Source organism: Pseudomyrmex gracilis, unplaced genomic scaffold (genome assembly GCF_002006095.1).
Source record: "Pseudomyrmex gracilis isolate BER0280 unplaced genomic scaffold, ASM200609v1 scaffold_14, whole genome shotgun sequence".
Classification (NCBI taxonomy): domain Eukaryota; kingdom Metazoa; phylum Arthropoda; class Insecta; order Hymenoptera; family Formicidae; genus Pseudomyrmex; species Pseudomyrmex gracilis.
Genome location: NW_018020598.1, coordinates 1,066,017 through 1,087,042, shown reverse-complemented (window position 1 = coordinate 1,087,042; position 21,026 = coordinate 1,066,017). Strand labels below are relative to the sequence as shown.

General features: G+C 34.0%; 1 protein-coding gene across 7 annotated transcripts in view; it reads right to left on the bottom strand.

The window, feature by feature from the left end:
- LOC109863942 (probable G-protein coupled receptor 158) overlaps positions 1-21,026 on the bottom strand; it is a 62,848-nt gene that overhangs the window by 40,179 nt on the left and 1,643 nt on the right. For 2 of the 7 annotated variants that reach the window (XM_020444648.1, XM_020444649.1), the window contains one exon: positions 16,423-19,359. In XM_020444648.1, coding sequence (XP_020300237.1) covers positions 16,423-18,427 — 2,005 coding nt within the window. In that variant the 5' untranslated portion in view covers positions 18,428-19,359. Of the gene's footprint in view, positions 1-16,422; positions 19,791-21,026 lie in introns of those variants that run through there. The other 5 variants (XM_020444646.1, XM_020444652.1, XM_020444647.1 and 2 more) reach the window with 4 other exon arrangements.

Here is a 21,026-nt window from a genome sequence, read left to right as displayed (position 1 = left end):
AGAAAGATATATATATATATATATATATACTTTATGTCAATATTTTTTCTGTAAAAAGTAGCTGCTTGGTATGAAAAGAGTTATCAGTATATTTTATTATCGTTTTATCTTTGTTTTTTCATCTAGAAAGCTGTTAGATAATTTTTCAAAATTGATTCCAATCAAATTTTTTCTGTCTTTTCTTTATTATCGTAATACAACAACAATCAAAAAGTAAAATATTTTAGTTCATTCCAAAGAAATATCTAATAACTAATTTGGACTTTTTACTAACCTTTGATTTTGAATTTTAATTTGATTCATTAAAGAAATTACAATATATATTAAAGAATATTTTAACATAAATAACTTTAGAATATAAAAAGACCATGCATTTATAAAGAAAATTACAGTTTCCATTAGAGAAAATAATCACGCATCAAATTACACATTTGTTTTGCTCAAGTTATTTGTCTGGCTATCGTAGCAGTAATTCTCTCGTTGTTAATGTCGATAGAACGGCGCCAATATTTGATTCGTATTTTTCGATAAAACTTTGAGAAATATGTCAGTTATAAGTACATTGAAATTGCACATTTAAACATTTCCTGACTAAAACTTTCTAGAACTGTTATTACCGATGATCTTATATTTTTATATATGTTTATATAATATCTATGTCACTTTTTTCTTCATCTCATTAAATAACTACTATTTCAGAAAAAAAGTCCTTTGTGTGTAAATAAATTCTATATAGTTATACATAATTTATATAATTATGTATAAAAGTTTGAAACGATCTCATGGTCATGTATTTCACCAGATTTAGAATTTGTTCACATGTAACAAAGAATTTTGTTTAAAATACTATTCAACAATCACACATTTTATTATTATTTTTTTAATACATTGCACTGTTATATGTGAAAATTTTGTTTTTATTTAAATTGAATATTTTGCGCGTCCTACACATGATGTTTTTCTGTAAAATAATTACGTTGCAAAATGTGAAACATAGGCCATATTACCACGGAATATAAATTGTAACATTGCGTCGCACATTAAATGCAAATAGCATTAGATGGAATAGAGTAAAAATCATTAGCTTTGCTACAAACACCGGTGCATTGCCGGTGCAGATATTTCGCGGGAATATTCGACACATATACTGTTTCAACGGTTCGCTCTAATCGTTAACGATTAAACGTGATTTCTTTCCTCTCACATTCTCTCTAGACCATAAAAAGACTACAAGTCTTTAAGAGTCTCGGAGTCCTCGTTTCTCATCGTCGAACGTTGCTCATCCGAGTATCCGCCCATTCTTTGTCACGTTATCGAGCGTTTTTCGCGAGCTTTTATCCGTGTCACGAAACTCCGAAACACGGCAAAAAGAAATTCGCGATGAGAAACCGGCACCCCGTGTGCGCACAGCGCACACTTGCCACGTATGCATGCGATGGATATCAGTTTCCAGAAAAGTCTGTCTGAGACCTGCCGAGAATTCTCTTCTGTGCGCCAAGGGAGTTTTTACGAGCATCATGGCGTCATAGACGACGGGAAAACATAGCAGAACATTTATAACTCCAATAAAATTTTTGTTGAAAAATTCCGATAAAAGTTTTATATGAACGTGTGGTAGTTGAATATAATGTCAAAAGAATATTATTCGCGTTATTTCATCACTAAATGTACCCGATTACATAAATAAAATGCGTCTTCTTAACGTGAATCTATCATAATGTAACACGCACCTTCATCTCTTATTCTCTTTTCTCTTTTGCTGCTGTTTATATGAATAAATACTTAGAAATTTTGATATTTAATGAACGAGTACAGCACGCGTAACAGCGCTAAAGCTATAATAGTTCGTGACATAGAATGGAACATTAAGCGTTAAATGTGGCACACGATAATAGTTTATTCACCTCATATAAAGATCGTATAAGCACCGTGATAGAAAAGCAATCTCGTTTAATTAAACGTGCTGCGGAAATGCAAGTCAGAATATAATATTATTTCTCGTATAACAAAAAAGAAAAACTATAGATAAAGAAGAGCAAGACATATAAATTTTGAAAAATTTCTGCCGAAGAAATCGTATAACATCCGCATTTTTACATCTGCGAAGAAATATAAAGATAGAGATAAACAAATAGATACACAGACAGATGTGTAGGAAAAGACAGTAAAAAATAAGAAAAAAGAATATGTATACGTATCTGCATGATAAATATAAATATTTTATAATAAAGAAAAGCCTCACGCAATGTAATTTCTAACATCAAGAAATGAAGGTCTTCTCTGTGAAAGATTTATGGCAAGATAGACATATATATCGGGGTATTTCCTTACACAGCGCAAGTAGCGATATCATTATAGCCTTATGTCACAATAGCGATATCGTTACAGCATTGGGGCACAACGATAGAAGAGAGATCTCGTCACAAGACATCGCGTCTACACAGTTCATGACATATCGATCGCGAACTGAACGCTGAGCTCAGCATTGTCTGTCATGTGGGAGAAACGCTGGGTGCATCATGACATTTCCACTTCTTTTCGCCGCGATATCAGTACCTCTTTAGCCTAATGTTACATTTGTCGTACAACAAAGATTTTAAGTATATGTTGATTGGTTATCAGATAAAGTTTTTTATAAAGAACTCTATTTGATAGCCAATCAATATACTTAAAATCTTTGTCGCACGACAAATACCTACTAGCCTTAAACAATCTAAGAGTCTTTAGCAGAACGATAATGTTTACAAAAATCGCTCTCGCTTAAAACTGAATAATTTCGACATACATGTATTTTATTGCAACGCTCTCTATAAAATTTTTTTATTACTTTTGAAGAGACGCTTGCACTTCTGGCCGAAAAATACAGAGAAACAAATCGAGTTTTTATCGCTTTTCGTCAAAAACTTTGAAATCCGTTTCGCGAATATCAATTAAAAAGAACATACTTTTTCAATTAATTTCAAAAAAGCTTTTACACCAGATTGATATTAGACCACTCTGTGAGACTAATTGTAAGTATCATGGGATGGACTGTGTTGACACTTTTTTACACAAAAAACACAAGTGCCAAGGCTGAAATAAAGTTGATATAAACTCTTTCAATATATGACAGATTATAAATACAATAAAGGTGAAAGTCAGAACATTAGAAAAATTTGAATATTAGCTAAATTACGTAGCCAAAAGTAAATTTATATCTCAATGTGTGTTTAAATTCATCAACTCTTTGAAAGATTGCATTGTTAGCATATCTTTTTTAATTCCAAACCCTAATGACATATAACAAATTATAAATAAATAACATTTCTCACGTAAAAGAGTAACGAGCTACAAAAAAACAAAAACAATTAACTTTCCGAACAGTTCGCACAAAGGATAGTATGTATTCCTCTGTCGAAGTTAGATACAACGGTCGATAGCTTATATAAAGCAGCGTGCAGATTTTTATTTGCACATATCGATAACGTTATTCAAGCTTCTTTTGCGTTAAATTTTTTTACGATATTCCACTTTTTAACAATTTTTATGTTCATGTGTATAAAGCCAATAATAAATTGCCTCAATTAACACCTGATACATAAAAACATGTTGCTGGTAATTATTCTTTCTTAATAAATATTGCGAACCAAATCAATTAGTGTAATAAATTTTTAATATTCTCGAGTAAATACACAGAGTGTATGAACAGTGAGTTCAATTTGTTTGAAATTGTTTCTCACGTCTTTCTTTTCGCTTTTATAAAAGCTACATTGGACGAGAGCAACTTTGTGTTAGTACGTATGTCCAGTGTCCACTCGGAAGGAAACTGGATTTAATTTAAGTAGTTTCTCCGGAGTCCGAGTATTTTTATCGCAGAACAATATAGATAACGGCGGAACGCGTTGAGCGATAAACGAAACACGTTTTTGCTCACAAGAGCTATTTGCTGAAACGGGAAATTGTCACGAACCGACAAAAATTTATTTGTAATCTCGACAACTGTTCACGAAAAAGTTTTTCGGCGACTCGACGTGTCAAAATTTTCTGAAAAAAAAAAAAAACAAAAAAAAAAAAACAAGAACTAGAAATCTGTGGAATAATGACTTTCTATGAAAATGACGGGAAACTGCGGAAAACTCAGAAACTCGACCAACGGAACTCCTTGACTTCATTTAAGAACTTCTGAACTAAATATTTGATTTATGATAACATAACGCTTGTCATATAGATATACAGTGCTCAATGTTATCATAACAGAAAAAAACTTCTTATTTAATTTTACAGATTTCAATTTAACGCAATGCGAGATTTTACGTCGGAAAACGAATAAAAATAAGAATAAATCATCATTTTATATTTATCTTGCATTTCTCAACACATTTACTTAGTGCAAATTTTTCTCATAAATAAAAACCTTGTTTTTAAATTTAGAACATGTTGAATGTCACCTATATAGTATTATCTGGAATAAGTTCAGACAACCGACAAATGCTTCGTGAGAAGAGAACTCACTGCGATCAAAAGGGTTAATGTTAAATCTTCTTAGTCAAGGATTTAGCTTGACCTACATGGTGCTCGGGGAGGTTGACCTTTCCCTCGATACTGTCTTATGTCAGTGAAAGCGGTCGAAGCTGTCCGCAGTCATCGTAAAAGTGGTAAAGCGAACCCTGTACCGCGAAACGTGGTAATAATTTATATCGCCTCCGCGAATATAGCAGCCAATAACCACGGTCAGACGATAACAGCTAGGTTAGTAATTCTGACGATCGAGCAATTGCATTGAAGAAGATGAAAAAAAAAACCGGAAGAAAAAATGAGAAAAAAGAACGGGAAATTGCATATGAACTGCAGATCTAAAAAAAAGAAGGAGAAGAGCTGAATATGATAGTCACCCGACTCAACTTTGTCGTCGCAAAATTTTTACATCCGGCTGATAACCGCGTGCGCGAAGAAACTTTTTTAAAATGGAAGAATAGCGGAAGTGCCAAGTTAGTTTTTTAAATTCTCGCCATGCGTTTTAATCTGCGAGAAAAGTAGTTTACTTGATAAAATATTAAAATCTGATAACTATTATGATCTGAATTTTTTAAAATATAAGTTTAATTAAACTTGATTCAAATTACACTTTAAAAATATTTCGCACGTACACATTCAGCACTTTTCTCTTCTCACTGATCGTTTTCTTTCATTGATAATATTAAAAGAGCCATATACGATTTGTATATTTGTTAAAATCTGTTTTAAAAAATTAAAGAGTAACAATAAAAAAAAAAGAATACATCAAACCGAGATTAATAATCGCGGAATTTATATTAACATCCTAGCAACACACTTTAACCAGACAAAAAATAGTTGATCAAATCAAGTATTTTTTTTTTGCCGGAGTTTTATTTCATTTGTGAAATCGATTCTCTGATTTTTTGTTCGTACATCCGTTTCGGACAACTCAAGGCTTCTTCGCGGAAAGTGCTTGAAATTTTCTGATGGAGCCCATTCGGTACATCGTGTGCCTGCGCGCAGGCACAATATTGAGTTTCGAGTCTCCCTTTATGTTCCCACATTGTTCCCGCAAACGAGACGTTTGCCACGAGCCTTTGTCCTTCGCAGCAAACTTCGGTATTTCCGAAAATCAAAGTGGGGATTCAATTTGCGACTTTTTGAAAATTCGCAAAGATGAAATCCCATTTTGACTATCGCGATATATTCCCGATACGATGAGAACGTGATAGAGCGTAGTGAAAACGGTTATTCAGCCGATCTCATCGCAAAATCAGATAAAATATACAGTAGCGAAAAGATAAACACAATATTTTTACATAAGTTCAGTTTTTTTTTTTTTTTTTTTTATACTCTGTCAGAAAAATAAGTTTACGATATCGACAGGATTTTCTTATCGCAATTTTATCGCTTATTGGATATTAGCACAGTTTTCTCGACACAAAATATATTTACTCTACTATTGTCAATTTTTATGTGATTCATTATTAAAATATGAATAAAAATTGCAATGATATTACTTTTGCGATATCGCATAGTAATAATCGGAAGAAATTAAACAGACGGATCACTTGTTATACATTATTCAAAGTTGCAAGACTGACTGCGAACTTCTTCTTTATTAAGTTGTAAGTCTCCGAACTGAATTTCAGAAACGATCAAAGATAGAAAGTTTTCGGAAGAAGATCTCGTGTCTCCAAAGTTCTAACTGAGAATTCTATTTGTCAAATCTGTAATTTCATTCTAAATTTGTGAAACTAAATTTCGAATATATAACCGTTTTGCTGAAAAGACAAAAGTTCTGTTTCAAATAAGGCGTATATCTTTCAAACTTGTGTCTTCTATCAAGCTCTTAAATGTACGCAGTAGAATTTTATTTACATCATGTATTATATTTTCAGTCAGTAAAGTCACACACATAATATTCTTTTCGTAGCTTATCGTGTATACTTTCACGGTATATTATTATTGACAAAGCGAATATAAATTTTATACTGTTCGCTACTTGACGTTCATATTTCTCCTAGAGATATAAGAGTTTTGCGATGTTTATTATATTATAACTTATATGAGCGTAAAATGTACGACGCTTTTATGAAAGCTCGTTTGATTAAGGATTTTGCACGCATAATTGCTAGCAGTATAATAAATTTGACAATGTAACATTTCAATTACGTTTTACAATGAGTGCTGTATATTTTCTCCGGCCCGCTTTCGTTATAAACTTTCGCCAATTTAATTTACGCATTAGATCTCGAGTAACTTGCGCGCGAACAAGTTTCATCAAATACATAATTGAATGAGTTTGATTGTCCTTGAATGCGTTCCGTGTAAGGCAAGTCAGTGATTTATAAGCAAAATGTCGAACGGTCTGTTTTTTTATAGGAAAACACGTACATCACACATATACATAGAGAGAAAAAAAGAGACAGAGAGAGAGAGAGAGAGAGAGACGCAATCCACGAACACATTGTCAATAAATATATGGACGCTTTATCGCACCAATTATCGGGCCTGTGGAACTGGCATTTGTCTTTCGCGTTTAATATTTGAAAGAGCAAATAGCTGAAGGAAATGTATTACGTTTTCTACAAAAGATGAGAGAAGTACGATTACGTATAAATCTAGAAAATGAAGGAAAAGGGTGGAAAAGTACAGAAAGTACCGTTTTAACAAAGATCCATTATGTATAAGGTGATGCTATAAACGGTGGGATAGAAAGGAAGAGAAAAGTACAGATATCAGTATACGAATTTTTATGGAAGATTTTCTTCAGATATCTTGAGAAACATTTTGAGCGAATTGCCAGACTGGCGTTTTAGTAATGTAGAGTGATGTAATATCTCGAAAACCTTCTCTTATTATATACATTACTTCGTATGTTTAATGATTAAAACATTTCAATTTTCAGAAAAGCCCGCTCAGTGTAATGGAGCGAGTCAGTTGGAATCATGCTCTTTAATTATTACGTATCGAGCACTAAACGCGTAATATCGTTAAAGTATTTCGGTTCTGTGATAACGTTCTGTTTTCGGAAAAAAAAAACAGTACCTAATAATAATTAAGCTAAAATGTGCTATATCATACCAAGAAAACACTTTGTCTGTAACACTTTCTCAGCTTATATTTCAGATTCAATGTAATTTTACGTTTAGTTAAAGTTATATCAAACACTTTTAATTATATTTGATTATTTGAGCCTTTAATAATATTAATATGAGCTTTTTTTAATATGTGTTTTGAGAATTGTAGTAAGTATAAACCGATTAAGAATTATAAAGAATTGCGTTCTGGTTTTGCGTACTGCAGATATATCCATAAAAAAAATTCAATAATATATAAAATTTTTATTATTGTTTTACTATAATGCTTCTGTACAAGACACACATATCCTCAGATTTCACATTTGACGTTAGTAGATTCTTCTAAGTATGTGACTAATTTAAGATCAAATATATTAGAGAGAGAGAGAGAGAGAGAGAGAGAAAGAGAGAGAGAATTTTAAGCGACAAAGAAGAAAAGTTAGGTCTGCGAATGACATTCTTCAATTAGATGGAAGAAAATCGCGACGGATAATATTCGCGCCGCCATCGATTCATCTCGACCGTTTTAATGGTGCTACGATGCACTGGGATCGTTTGATACCCCTGAGATCGTTTTATATCGTCCCGAATTACAAGCAAACTCACTACCTTCCCTTCACGCGCAATTTTACGAGCGGAAGAAAGCTGAAGGATCGATCATCGACTGCTGTTATTACAATGCGATATAACTCGAGCGATTTTACTTGTGTCTCTCAACTCTTTTGCGGTAATTCTGCACAGTTCTTTTTTCGTACACCTCGGATGCACCTTCAAAAAGAGCACTATAAACTACAACTGAATAAATATTGAGAAATGTTTTGTAAAACTTTGTATTGAGAGTTTGTATTAATCAACGCAGATCGCTATAAACGACATATTGACTGGAGAAAATAAATAAAAACTTTACTGCTTTTCGCGCGCTAGCAAAAATAAAGTACAATATTTTTCACCGATATATAAAAAATGCGCACGGTTTATTTATAAATAAATATCGGCAAAGTTATGAAAGAGAAATATTGCGTGGATTTTTGACGTGAGTGACTAAGAATTTAAACCTGGCTTAAAACTAATATATTTTTTTACTTCTGTCTATCGTTGCTTACGCAGGTGTCGAATTTTATTTTAATATGCCAATTTCGGCTTAGTTATCTTTTAAAACTCTCTTCAGTGACTGTTCTATTGCACAGATTCTGCCGGGTCATCTTTTAGTTGCAAACATTCGAGGTCGAATAAAACAGAACAGCAATTATTCACGACGTCACCGAGTACAGAAAGTTTCGAGAAGTTTAGAACTCGTTGATGTGAGAATTCATCCGAGATTCGGAGATCTATGGAGATTTCGAAACCTGCTAATTTATAAGAATTTTCTATTTACGGAGATAAATGTAATAAAAAAAAACAGTGTAAATATATCTATATATATATATATATGTGTGTGTGTGTGTGTGTGTATACATCATAATTTTATAATTATATATGCATATTCTAATCTTTCATAAGTAGTATATATAACAGACAAAAAAGTAGAACAAGAATTTATCGACTTTTGTAGTGTCTTAAAAAGTCCAAAGATGTCTGTCCGCATTTTTCGCAACATCGAAATACATAAATCATTTGAATCGGTCATGTCTAAAAATAAAACTCGGGATCAGTTGACTATGTATTTTAAATGTGAAACAAGTATAGAGAACTAAGAATACAAAAACGAGATGGAAAGCAGATTTGCATCAACCTACTAAAGAATACTAAATATATAGAAATATTGTGAGTTTTCATATCATTGTGAAAGGACAAATAAGTCACAAATATATTCATACGATCATCACAAAAATAGATTTTTGTGACGTGTGATATGACGTGTTAAATATGACGTTTGAAAACTATGTTTATTTTGCTTTCACAATTGTTGCCACGTAATTTTCTCGGCCGCGCGTATCTCAAACAAGCGTAGCTTCTTACTTGTATTTTTAACGGTTCAGGAAACGTCGTTTCAACAACGGCGGTTGTTGTCTTGTTTTCGCGTTTATTTTCTTGAACGAACCGTACTACTATCTGACAAAATAATTCGATTTCGTTTTGCCTTCTTTCGTGATCGTTCAATTTCGGCGAACAATCAAGAGTCCTGCGCGGAAACGGGAAGTAATCCCGATCCGATTTTCTATTAAAATCCGGATGGGACCGGATTTCTTTATGTTTTCCAAACAAAACTAACTTTTCCAATCATCTGCTGCAGAACGTGATCATAAGATAATGTCGGTTTTTGCGCGATAGTTGGCAATTTTTTAATTCTACACAAAATAACTATACAATAATGCTATCAATCATCTTTTTCTATAAATTTAAAATAAGACATAAATACACGGAAAAAAAAAGTTTTGCTATTATATGGTTAGCAAGAAAAATGGTTGACTCTACGAAATTTTTTGTTTCATCAACGAAATGTTTTGTTGGCAAAACAAAACTTTTAATAAACTTAACAAATGTTTTTTTGCTGGCCATATAGTAACTAATTTCTTGCTATTTTAGCAAATCTTTTTTTTCCGTGTAAAGTCTCTATTTATAGCTTATTCTTCGATTTCTTAGATAAAATAATTATAATAATATCACCAGGAATATTACACAAGTTTTTTAAAATCTACACGTTTTATCCAAAGTTTCTGAAATTTTAGATTTGTCTATATAAAAGTCTACATAATTTATTTGTATACGTAACTACGCGTAGATGTAAAACTCCGTATGTGTCTTCTACAGTCAAATGACTAAAGCGATTTATCGAAAGCTATATCGAATTTAAATTTATGACTTGTGCCCTAGAAAAACTATAATGATTGAACGCAAAGGTAACTGACTCGTGATACAGGAGAGTTAGTAAAGTAGGTTGAAGCGAGCAGAAGCTAAACGACCGCACGATTTTATAAAATTCGAGTTTATATTATAAGTATAGTATGTATATATACATATATATATATATTATATATATATATATATATATATATATATATATATATATATATATTATATATATATATACACATACATACATACATACATACATACATACATATCTTGTATATTTTGCAAGTTTACTTGATAATTATTATTATATAAAATTAATCAAATTGTAAGTTTTTTGTAAATATAAAAACTCTATTTACATTAAATACACAAATAATATCAAAATACATACATGGAAGTTTACTTAAATTAAAATTTGAGTTTTTTACTTGAAATTGTTCAAATATAGAATAAAATTATAACAACAATTCTGGTATAAATATACATATTTTAAAATTATTTTTGTATAACAATAATATCTTTTATTCGCGCGTGAATTTGGACGATTGCCTTTTTGTGCCGAATCGAAATAGATTGGGATGAGAAGCAACCAAACAGGACAACAGCAGTTGCATAAATATTGAATGTTCGGCGAGTTAGTGACATATTGTGCGATAGACTTATGCATTAATTAATGAACGCTCGATTTGCGAACTAATTAACGCGACGAGAGCGCTAGTGTTTATGCGGCTAATACTTCAGGTCAAAAGGCCAGTTATTTTCGATAGTTGGTACATGAATCGATCGATATCACGCTTCCTCGATTTCTTATTCAAGCGTGTTCTCTCTCTTTCTCTCTCCTCCTCTCTCTCTTTTCTTAATGAAAAATCCGTTTGAACAATCGGATAATAAGGTTACTAGCGAGATTGTAATCAACAAAAGGAATTAGACTAGCGTACAAATTTTATTGACAATCATTCCGATAGACAATTATTATAATTTTCGCACTTATCATCTCATTATGCGGGATCGTTTAAAATTTGCCAACAAAATGATCGATGCCACGTGTTCGATAGCACTCGCGGAATGCGAAATGATCGGGTTATTTGAATTTCTAATTTAACGTGCCGAGCCGTGCACAAAGGGTTCGGTATTAAATTCATATTGCGAATACGAACGCATAACAAAGGTCTCGTAATTTCGCGCGCGAACATAAATGACGGATGATATCGTAACACGCAAGTATCCCCTCTTCCCCCGCGTGATGAAAATGAAAATATATGATGTGTTACAATAACTTTTCAAGTCGCGTTATATATGTCACGGAAACAGTTTTTGGCCCGGTTGGCGTTTTTGTTTTATCTTTTTTTTGAGATTTCCCAGGAGCACAACAAAAATTGTGCGCGATTCCTCACTCTCGCGGTCGAAAACGCGATATGAAAAACTATCTCATCGAAATTGACCTTCTATTATACAGTTGATTGTGTTCTTAACTTTACACGTGACGCATATGAAAAACTATATCCGCACACAGCGCGCTTTATATATTTTTTTTTTTTTTTTGTTTTCTTTATCGTAAAACTCGTTTTCTCTCAAACTTTTCTGTCTGATGAATATGTGCATAATACATGTAATAACGTTCGACGGATATATCGCGAAATCTTTATCTCTGTGCATGTAACGCATACTTCAACGCGTCTTCTTGGCTCAAAGTTATCTACAACGTATATCACAGAATATTGCTTAAAACTCGTATAAATAAGAAAAACAACGTCTCAGCAGTTTCTTCTATTTCTGTTGCCATAACATATTATTCATCGACGCCCTTCGTATCACTTCCTCACCGTCTGATTTCTTAAACAGATTTCGTATTCTTCTCATATTTCTTGAACTAACTTTGCAAGTAAGGAGATCTCCGATATAGTATCGTATTTCGTCACTTTTTTTTGAAACATTTTCTTTTAATGACGTATCGTCACGCTGCAGCGGTATAAATAATTATTCACGTATATTTTCGCATTTTATATATATCGCAGTAATTATTAACGTTATTTAAAAAAAAATGTTATTCTAAATGCGACTTTTTGCTATCGTGTTTCTTCTGTTATTGTACTTGCAAATAGTCACACTTTTCGTATTACCTGCGGTAATATGAAAATACAGCGGCGGTTAGTGTGAGCGATATGCTCGTTTTCAAAACACGAGAATTTCTCAAGAGAGCTCTCAGGTTGCGAGACGAGAAGAGTTCGGCGAACCATAGTAATGAGATCAATTTCGACACGGTGAGAACACACAGCAAGACTTTGCAAATAAATTGTTACAAGTGAAATCGTGATGTAGGATAATTTTTTTTTTAAGTCGTCTATCTAGCGAATTGCCGACATTTAATAAGAGCGCTAAAATAAATTACTTCCCTTTTTAGCCTTTTAATCTTTAATGTATTACCCTTTTACAGATGTTACCACATTCACGTGCAGACTCAAATCTAAGAAGATCCATCTGCCAGCTGATTGTGATTTAAAAGTTTGCCGTAGAGGGATTCACTTCGCACCGTCTAAGAAACACTGTTCGTTTCTTATTCACGAGAATTCTATTCAGGACCTCTGCTATTTCTACTTCGGAAAATTCCTATTGGTTGCTAGATTATTGCCAACATATATTTCGATTTCACCGTATCTACAATCCCATCTGCTTTTTCTATGTAAGAAAACAGATGTCTTATATAAAGATGTGCTTTTTCTCGTGATTTATCTTTTCCCCTTTGATAGCGAATTTTTTTACTTACTGAACTTATTAAATTTTAATCTTTTCTTGCGCACGCACATATATGTGTGTGTGTGTGTTTGTGTATGATGAAAAGCTCTAAATATGTTTTTAACGTAATTTTAATAAAATTAAAATAAATTTTAATTTTAAGTTTACTTTTTCAATACACGTAATACCGACAAGAAATGTTAACAGAATAATAATTTTTATATTTTATTTAACACATTAACGATATTTTTGTTGTCAAAAAAGTAAAAACCACAAAGAGAACATTTCGCTATTATATTTAAAAGATAATTAAATTTTGTCGGAAAAAAACGCTCGTCACTGTCTTTCGCGTTTCTAAGTGCACTTGTTATATATGACTTCTCTCCCCTCTTTCTTTGCATGCATTTTAAGAAAAACGACCATCTCGGATCAGCGAGATTAAAAAAGTTACACGAAAAGGGTTAACGAGCTTGAATCGCTTACTGAAGAAAGCAATATTTTGCGAGTTAAACTTAAATAACTTAAAATAAGAAAAAAAGAGATATTGGCGATAGAGAGAAGGTTTTTTCTTCAAAGATGTTTACTACGATTTAGTGGAGAGTTGTTTCTTTGCGTGCCAAAGTAAGCGTGAAATTATATTTTCTTCTCTCTTTTACCAACAACAACTCGGACTATGGAGTGAACCTCGTTTAAAGGGAACGATTGTATTCTATATATATACACACGTTTTTATCGTTAATTAAAGTTCTTTGAAAACTTGAAGGGATCGTGAATTGCTTCGTGCAACTGGTTATTACGCCATGCAAAAGATATCTAAAAATGTGTTACGTCAAAGATTTCATCGCGCGAGATGTATATAATATTATTTTTATAAATTCACTGACTGCAAAACTACATATTCCACAAATGATCCATTAAATTTTAAACAAATATCAGTTTTTTTTTAATCATAAGTACATTACATACTATTAGATATAGCAATAACAATTCTTGCACAATGCTCTCCTTCCACGCAATAAACGGATCACGTAAAATGAAAAATGTAATTATAGTGGCTGCAAAAATGGAACAGTTTGCTCAAAAGGCAAGTAAGACGTTGCCCCGCGGGAGTCTGTAAGCATCACGATCTTGCAGCCAAACATACAAATATACGAAACAGAAAAGAATGATACAGAAAAATGCTTGAAAACTCCCGTTCTCCTCACTTCAGCCACATTGAACTATATAGTCGGAAGAAGGATATCATGTAAATATTTTTCTTGCGGTTAATAAATAAAATAAACGAGCTTTTTACGTCGTCAACGATAAGATACGTACACTTAAAAAAGATAAAAATACATTAAGAAATTTTTTTTTCGTTTTATAAATTAATAACTCTTGTCCTATTTCTTGTCCTATTTCTGGTGAAAATGTACGACACTTAAATCAAATTATATACATATTTTATATTAATGCAACGTAATAAATAAAAGTATATATAAGTAATTATCTACCAAAAGTGATTATTCCAGAGTTTTAATTTATTTCGAATAAATTAGAAGAAAATATATATATAATTTGCACATGCCGTTTCCGACTTCTAACAAAATAATTTCATAGCTGCAATAAAAAACAAAAGTGTCTTGAAAGCAAGAATCAGTTTTCTAACATTTTGAGAAAGTAATTAATGCTATTTCAGTGATAATTCGATGTTGCGAGTTATTCAGAAATAGCCTTATTTAACACTCTCGCTAAAATGACGATTCTCTGATTGGCGCTTTCGGATCGCCGAATTTTGATGAGCGCGCGAATTAGGTAAACTCTCATACACAGTTTGACGATAGCGACGGTAGCCGACGTTGGCTGATTATGACAATACGTTGATGATCGTGATATCGGCACAAATTATACGCATGATATCGACTAGCAATTAAAAGACCAGAAAAACAAAAATCAATAACTGATGCTGACAATAGCTCACATTGAATATACATTATGATGGAAAAATATTGGAAAACGTTAGCAGCAGTTTTTGCTTTCGGCTTACTATCAAACTGTAGAAGGTCAACAGTTTGAACATTTGCTAGTGTAAACGCGAGTGCGCTCACACACACACACACAGACACAACACATGCACATGGGATATGATATCTTTTCTCGCTGTAGAATCTAGGTAAAAAACTGTAATTTTTGTGTGAGAGGAATAATAAGATCAGTAAGAACCAAACGCTGGATGTACGTGCAAAATATCTTTCAACGTGTAAAATAATACACATTGTAATTCGAGTTATAAAAAAAATTTATTTCGAAAACCTAGATATTTAGTTTGCATTTTGTATATAGAAATAACCTCTGTTTGCTTCCTGTGAAATTCAAAAATTTGCAAGAAAAAAACACCTTAGCCAAACCTGACCGGAAGTTCAGATTCGATTTCTGGCCAAAGAGAGAAAATTTACATATGTGTGAATATAATACCACATACGTATATAATATATAAGCGAAATACTATACGCACATATATAATTCTATAATACGTAACAATAATATAAAACTATTATTATTATGTATTATCATATTTCATTTTACATTTCAAACATACACACATACGAAATAGTAATACAACACAGCACATAATATTATAATTACAGCACGTTGTAGTTATGTAACTACTGATTACTGCTGCTGCTAAACTAATTGACTGCTGTCGAGTGTACATGGCTGTTGTAATATTGCCCGCAGGCATCCGCGGACGTTCGCGCCCGTTTTGTTATCGACTTGCTCAACTCTCAACCTACACAATTACATAGATTACGAAGACGATATTGGCGAATCGTCAGACATAAAACATGTAAATTCTGCTGGAAAACTAACGTGACTTTTTCACAGGATATTGTTTAATTAAACTTGTTAACATTCCCTGGTCAACCGCAACAAGTATTTAATTAACTTTTATCAATTGAATCTATCTCAGAGAGTTAATAAAGAGTGCTGTATGTGTTCAGTTTCAAGTTTATAAAATTCTCAAATCTTTTAATGGTCGTGAATCAATAACAGCAGTCCATTCATTAAATTATTATTGATTTTTGTATATTCATATTTTAAAAGTTTTTACATTTTTAAATATTCTTTAAAATAGCAGTTGTTAAAAGTGTCTTCTTAAAAGGAAATAGCAATTATTCTCGCCTTCTCAAAGAAATGTATACGTTATACGTGTAAATTTGTTAAATTTTTCTTGAGGAAAAAATATATTCGGTCATAAATTGGCAATTTGTATTAACCTCATAGGTTTTAGGTATCAAAAACAGACGATATTATATCAAGATAATATAAACAAGTATAATAAACTGATAAATACCTCGACTGAATTGCTCGTAGCTGGCTATTACCCTCTCAGCGTTCTTCCTGGCGATGTAGAACCACTCGCTGCTGTTACTCAAGTACTTGTACTCGATGGCGAGATCCTTGACGAGTATGCCGTCTTGATTCGGTAAGCGATGAGCGAAGGGACAATACAGCCAGCGATCGCGATACTGCAGCTTGTCATAGCAGTTACCAGCAGCGAAGATATCCTCGTCAAATTCCACCATAGAAAGAACGCTCGCGTGAAGCAGATACTCGGAGGACAACATCACATCCGGCGCGTACTTCCATAGCCGGGTGAGCATGTTGGCGCGATTCACGGCGAGTTCCGCTTCCAGACGGAATCTTTCTTGAGCATATTGGTCTACCACGCCCTCACCCAAGTTTAAATCGGTGCCAGCTGTGCAGTTTTCGCCCAGAGTATGCTGGTTCTCGATGATACGCAAGAAACGCGTTACTATGTCAACTTGAGCTGCGTTTGGTCTTTTTTTGGTTGACCGATCGGAGGTGTTTGATGATTCTTCATAGTTTGAGTAATCTAGCGCAACGTCTTGCAGAACCTCGTCCTCAAGATCGTGAGAAGACTCGCTGGTATCCTCAGTCAAATCAATGCCAATTGTTTCATTTGTGTTGTGATCGATTACAACCGTCGGCGCAACTGTCTTGTTCAAGGACAATTTTCGCAACTTACTCAACGGATCGTCTTTAAGAAAACTCTTCAAAGAATCGAAGTTTGTCCGCAAATCGTCATGATTTTCCGAATAATGCGCTTTAGGTATATCTTCGAGTTGCTTTTGAGCGTCATTCTTGATCTGGTCGGGAAGTCGATCAGTCGCCGAGGTATTCTTAGAGAAATTCTGTTCGATTAGCCAAGAAAGGTTACGCGTGAGAGGAACAAGTGAACTTCCCTCGGTAACGTTCTCTTTTCTTGTCTGATACAGTTTGAGCAAACTTTCCAATCCCACTGAAACATTATTCTCGGCTCGATCAGAAGATTGGCTGTTGACCGAGTTATCCTTTGAGAAATTCCGCTCAAGAAGTCGAGATACCGAATGCTTGCGCTTCAGTGAAATAGATCCCTCCGCGAAGTCATTCGCTTTTTCCACTTGGCGTGTCCTAAAGTGATTCTCGCGATCCTCGGTCTTGATCCTATTTACCGCATTCTTCAGCCCGTCCTTCGACGCATCCTCCATCTTCTGTCGCGCGAAATGACTCCTGGATCTTCCGTGCCGAATCTGCGATCGCTCAACGTTCGACGCTTCCGCTTGCTCGATCTCCGTCCAAAAGATTTCCATCGGTCGAATGTCTGTTACTGAAATTTCCTTCGTGGCGCGACGATCTTCCGCTTGCGAGCGCGTTTCAGCGGAGTGGATCCTCGTGGGTCGTTTCTCTTCCAAGCGAAGTTGCGTCGAGGTAGCGCGAACTTTCTCGGTGCCGATGCCGGGAGCGATTTCCGCGATGTAACGTTCCGACGTGGATAAAACTTCCACCGAGCGTGTCGCCGGGTCACGACGATTTCCCGTCAAACGCATTTTTGCGCTGGTTAGAAGATTCGAGCGGTTTCCTCCGGAACAATTTTCCGCGTGTAGGCGATTTTCTGAATCGGGATTTCGTGTCAACGGGATTCCCGAGTAGATCTCCGTCGGCCGGAAGTGACTCGAAACGCGATTTCGTGCGATTAACGGATGGATTTCCGTCGCATGGCGATTTTCCACTTGTCGATTTCCGACGTCGTCCAGCGCATCCGAGTGAACGATTTCCGCGATCGGTGATCGAAATGCCGCGGGGCTATTAAGCGTCGAGCGGACCTCTGCGTCGCGAAATTCTGTCGGGTCGACGTGCTTGTGGTCGACGAAGGTCGACGAGCGATGATTCTGCTGATGCCGCAGATACTCTTTTGGCTTCCCGACCTCGAGAAACTTCTTCTCGTAGTAGCTGCCGACGGTGTCTTGCATGAACGTGAGCAGGATAAGCGCGCACCAATAACCTGACGCACTCATCTTCAGCCGCTCATCTTTCCGTGTGCTATTTGTCCGCTTGTTACATCTGCTCACGACGACGATATGTTTCCCCGAACTTCAATTCCGGCATCCTTGTCGACATAATTAACGTTCACTCGCAACAATGGCTTGCAGTGGCCATTTGCGGTAACATGACATGCTCGAAACATTATAACGCGTGATTATTTATTATCTCTTGGAGTCAATTTAACAACGTCAACGTATCCATAAAGTAGTTCTTTCTCTTCCGACAACATGCACTTATTAAATGCTACGATAGTTTTCGAGAACACAACGTAATTTCAACATTATAACTCAATTGTAATTCTTCTCTCATTTATATTTAACATTTATTTTCTTGTTACTAGTGTAATGGAAAATTTGTTTTTTTTTCTTTTTAAGATTTCTGAAGATAAATAGTTTTGCTTTAACAGTTCTTTTACGTTACTCAATCACGGATTCTTGTCGAAACTTTTGCCGAGAACAATCAGATTGCATCGTGCAATCTCTCGTTTTTTTTTTTAAGTCACAGTTAATGAATCCCGAGTATTGAATAACATCCTTAGCATCTCTACGCGATTTTGCATTTCTCCGAAATTTACGATCCTGATAAATCGGGTCTATTCTTTAATGGAGCCGGTCTTTTAATAGCTCTTCGGCATCACCGGAACTTATCTTCCGTTTTTTTATAGCTAACACTTTATTTCAGTGTTTATTTTTTTTAAGCAAAAAACACGTGCTTGTTTGCGTTACCAAGTAACGTAACTTTTCAACAAACCTTTCACGATCTGTCCATTTCCGAATGCTCTTCAGATGAAATTGCCATCAGATGTTTTTGCAAACGCTACTAAACGGGAGCGTCCCTCTCTCTTTCTTTTACAGCGATTTAATTTCCATCCAGCTATATCTCTTGATTTTTACGATTTCAGGTACTATTATGGTGTATTACGGAAATTCAATTCCAATGCTAACGCATTATCGGATATCGAAGATCATCGGAATATCGCGAAAAAATGTTTAAAGGTGAACGTCCTGTGTCGATCTTTCGCAAAACGTCGACTTGATTTGATCGATTAAAGCAATCTCCCGACGCGCGGCACACATCGTACTGTGTGTAGGCGCGATCGATGGTATTATATCACGCAATCGTTTCACAATCGCGATTTTTCTCGATCCGGAGAACGATATAACAAAGCGTTTTTTTTTTTTTTTATTGCTACGACATATATCCGGTTGTTCTCAGTGAAAATTCTGCGCACATTTATATCGTCGCGATCAAAATTTCGTTCACCGCGTTATGATATCGACCTAATTTGTCTCTTTCTCGAGTTCTCGATTTTATAATTCGCACACACACATTATCATAAATAAATCACATTCACATCGTCATGTATTATCCCGTGAATTTATCGTGACGAAGAACGCGAAAATTCACGATATATTAACGACGTTTTCACGGAAAATTGGCACGCGCGCATGTGACAAATTTATCCACGAATGCGTTTCGCGCGCGCCATTTTATCTGCGATTAATAATGTTAATGTTGACATCCCAAACATTGCTGCTCTCGCAAATTGTCAGGCATGATACATGTATTTATTTATTCTGATAGTTAATTATTTACTTGTTTGTTTGACCTCCAATTGTGTGTTCATATGTAACTACCACATGCATGTCTTGTAAATAAATAATTTTAAAAAAATAATTGTCTATAACATATATAATATTCTATATGTACATATACATGTCCTTTTGGATAAGTTTGATTATGCTTTCAATTGTGTTTACTGTTGCAATATTCAAAATAATAAATCCATTTTTCAATGAAATATATGTGAGCAAAGATACACTGTATAAATTTTCAACAATAAATTACTTAAATTATGTATGCGTTTCTCCCTTTATAATTATCGAAATAATTGTCAAAATATCAAGAGGTCACATGATGTTCGTGATACTATCAGATGAAGCAAATTTGAAACGTCAAAAATTGTACACAATTCAATCCCCATTAGTGAAAATTAAATCCACATCAACACACCGTTTCATAATTACGCAAATTAATAGCTACTTTATGATGTGCACGATGCTCAAATACGAGTTAATTAATGCAATTTTTTGATCAATTGTTTCGAGATTTTGTGAAACTTCATTCGCAACAAAAAATACTTAAGAGATCTCGAAAATTTAATCTGCATCGAAATATTGTTTTTGTTCTGTCAAAATAGTAATTGTCTCAAGAAACAGTTATTCGATTTTTTTTCATACAGATATTATACATAGTCGATTTAAATTCTCTAATAATAACCTTTTCAACAATAAAGTAATAAAAAGGAATCTTCTCTGAGAAATAATTAATGTGAACAAAAGTTTTGCGAATTTCCTAGAGCATCAAAAAATTAAATTTTTCAGTATGATCAAATTTTCAGATTTTATTATAAATTCATTTTGCTATGACGTTCAATAGGATTAAACAATGTTTCAAAGAGAATTTCTCTAACGATATTTGTTAGTTAATCCCAATTTTTTTGGTTACTAAAGCTTTACCGTTTCTAGAGCGTGTAACATACGTATTTTATCCGCGAATATAAAAAACGAA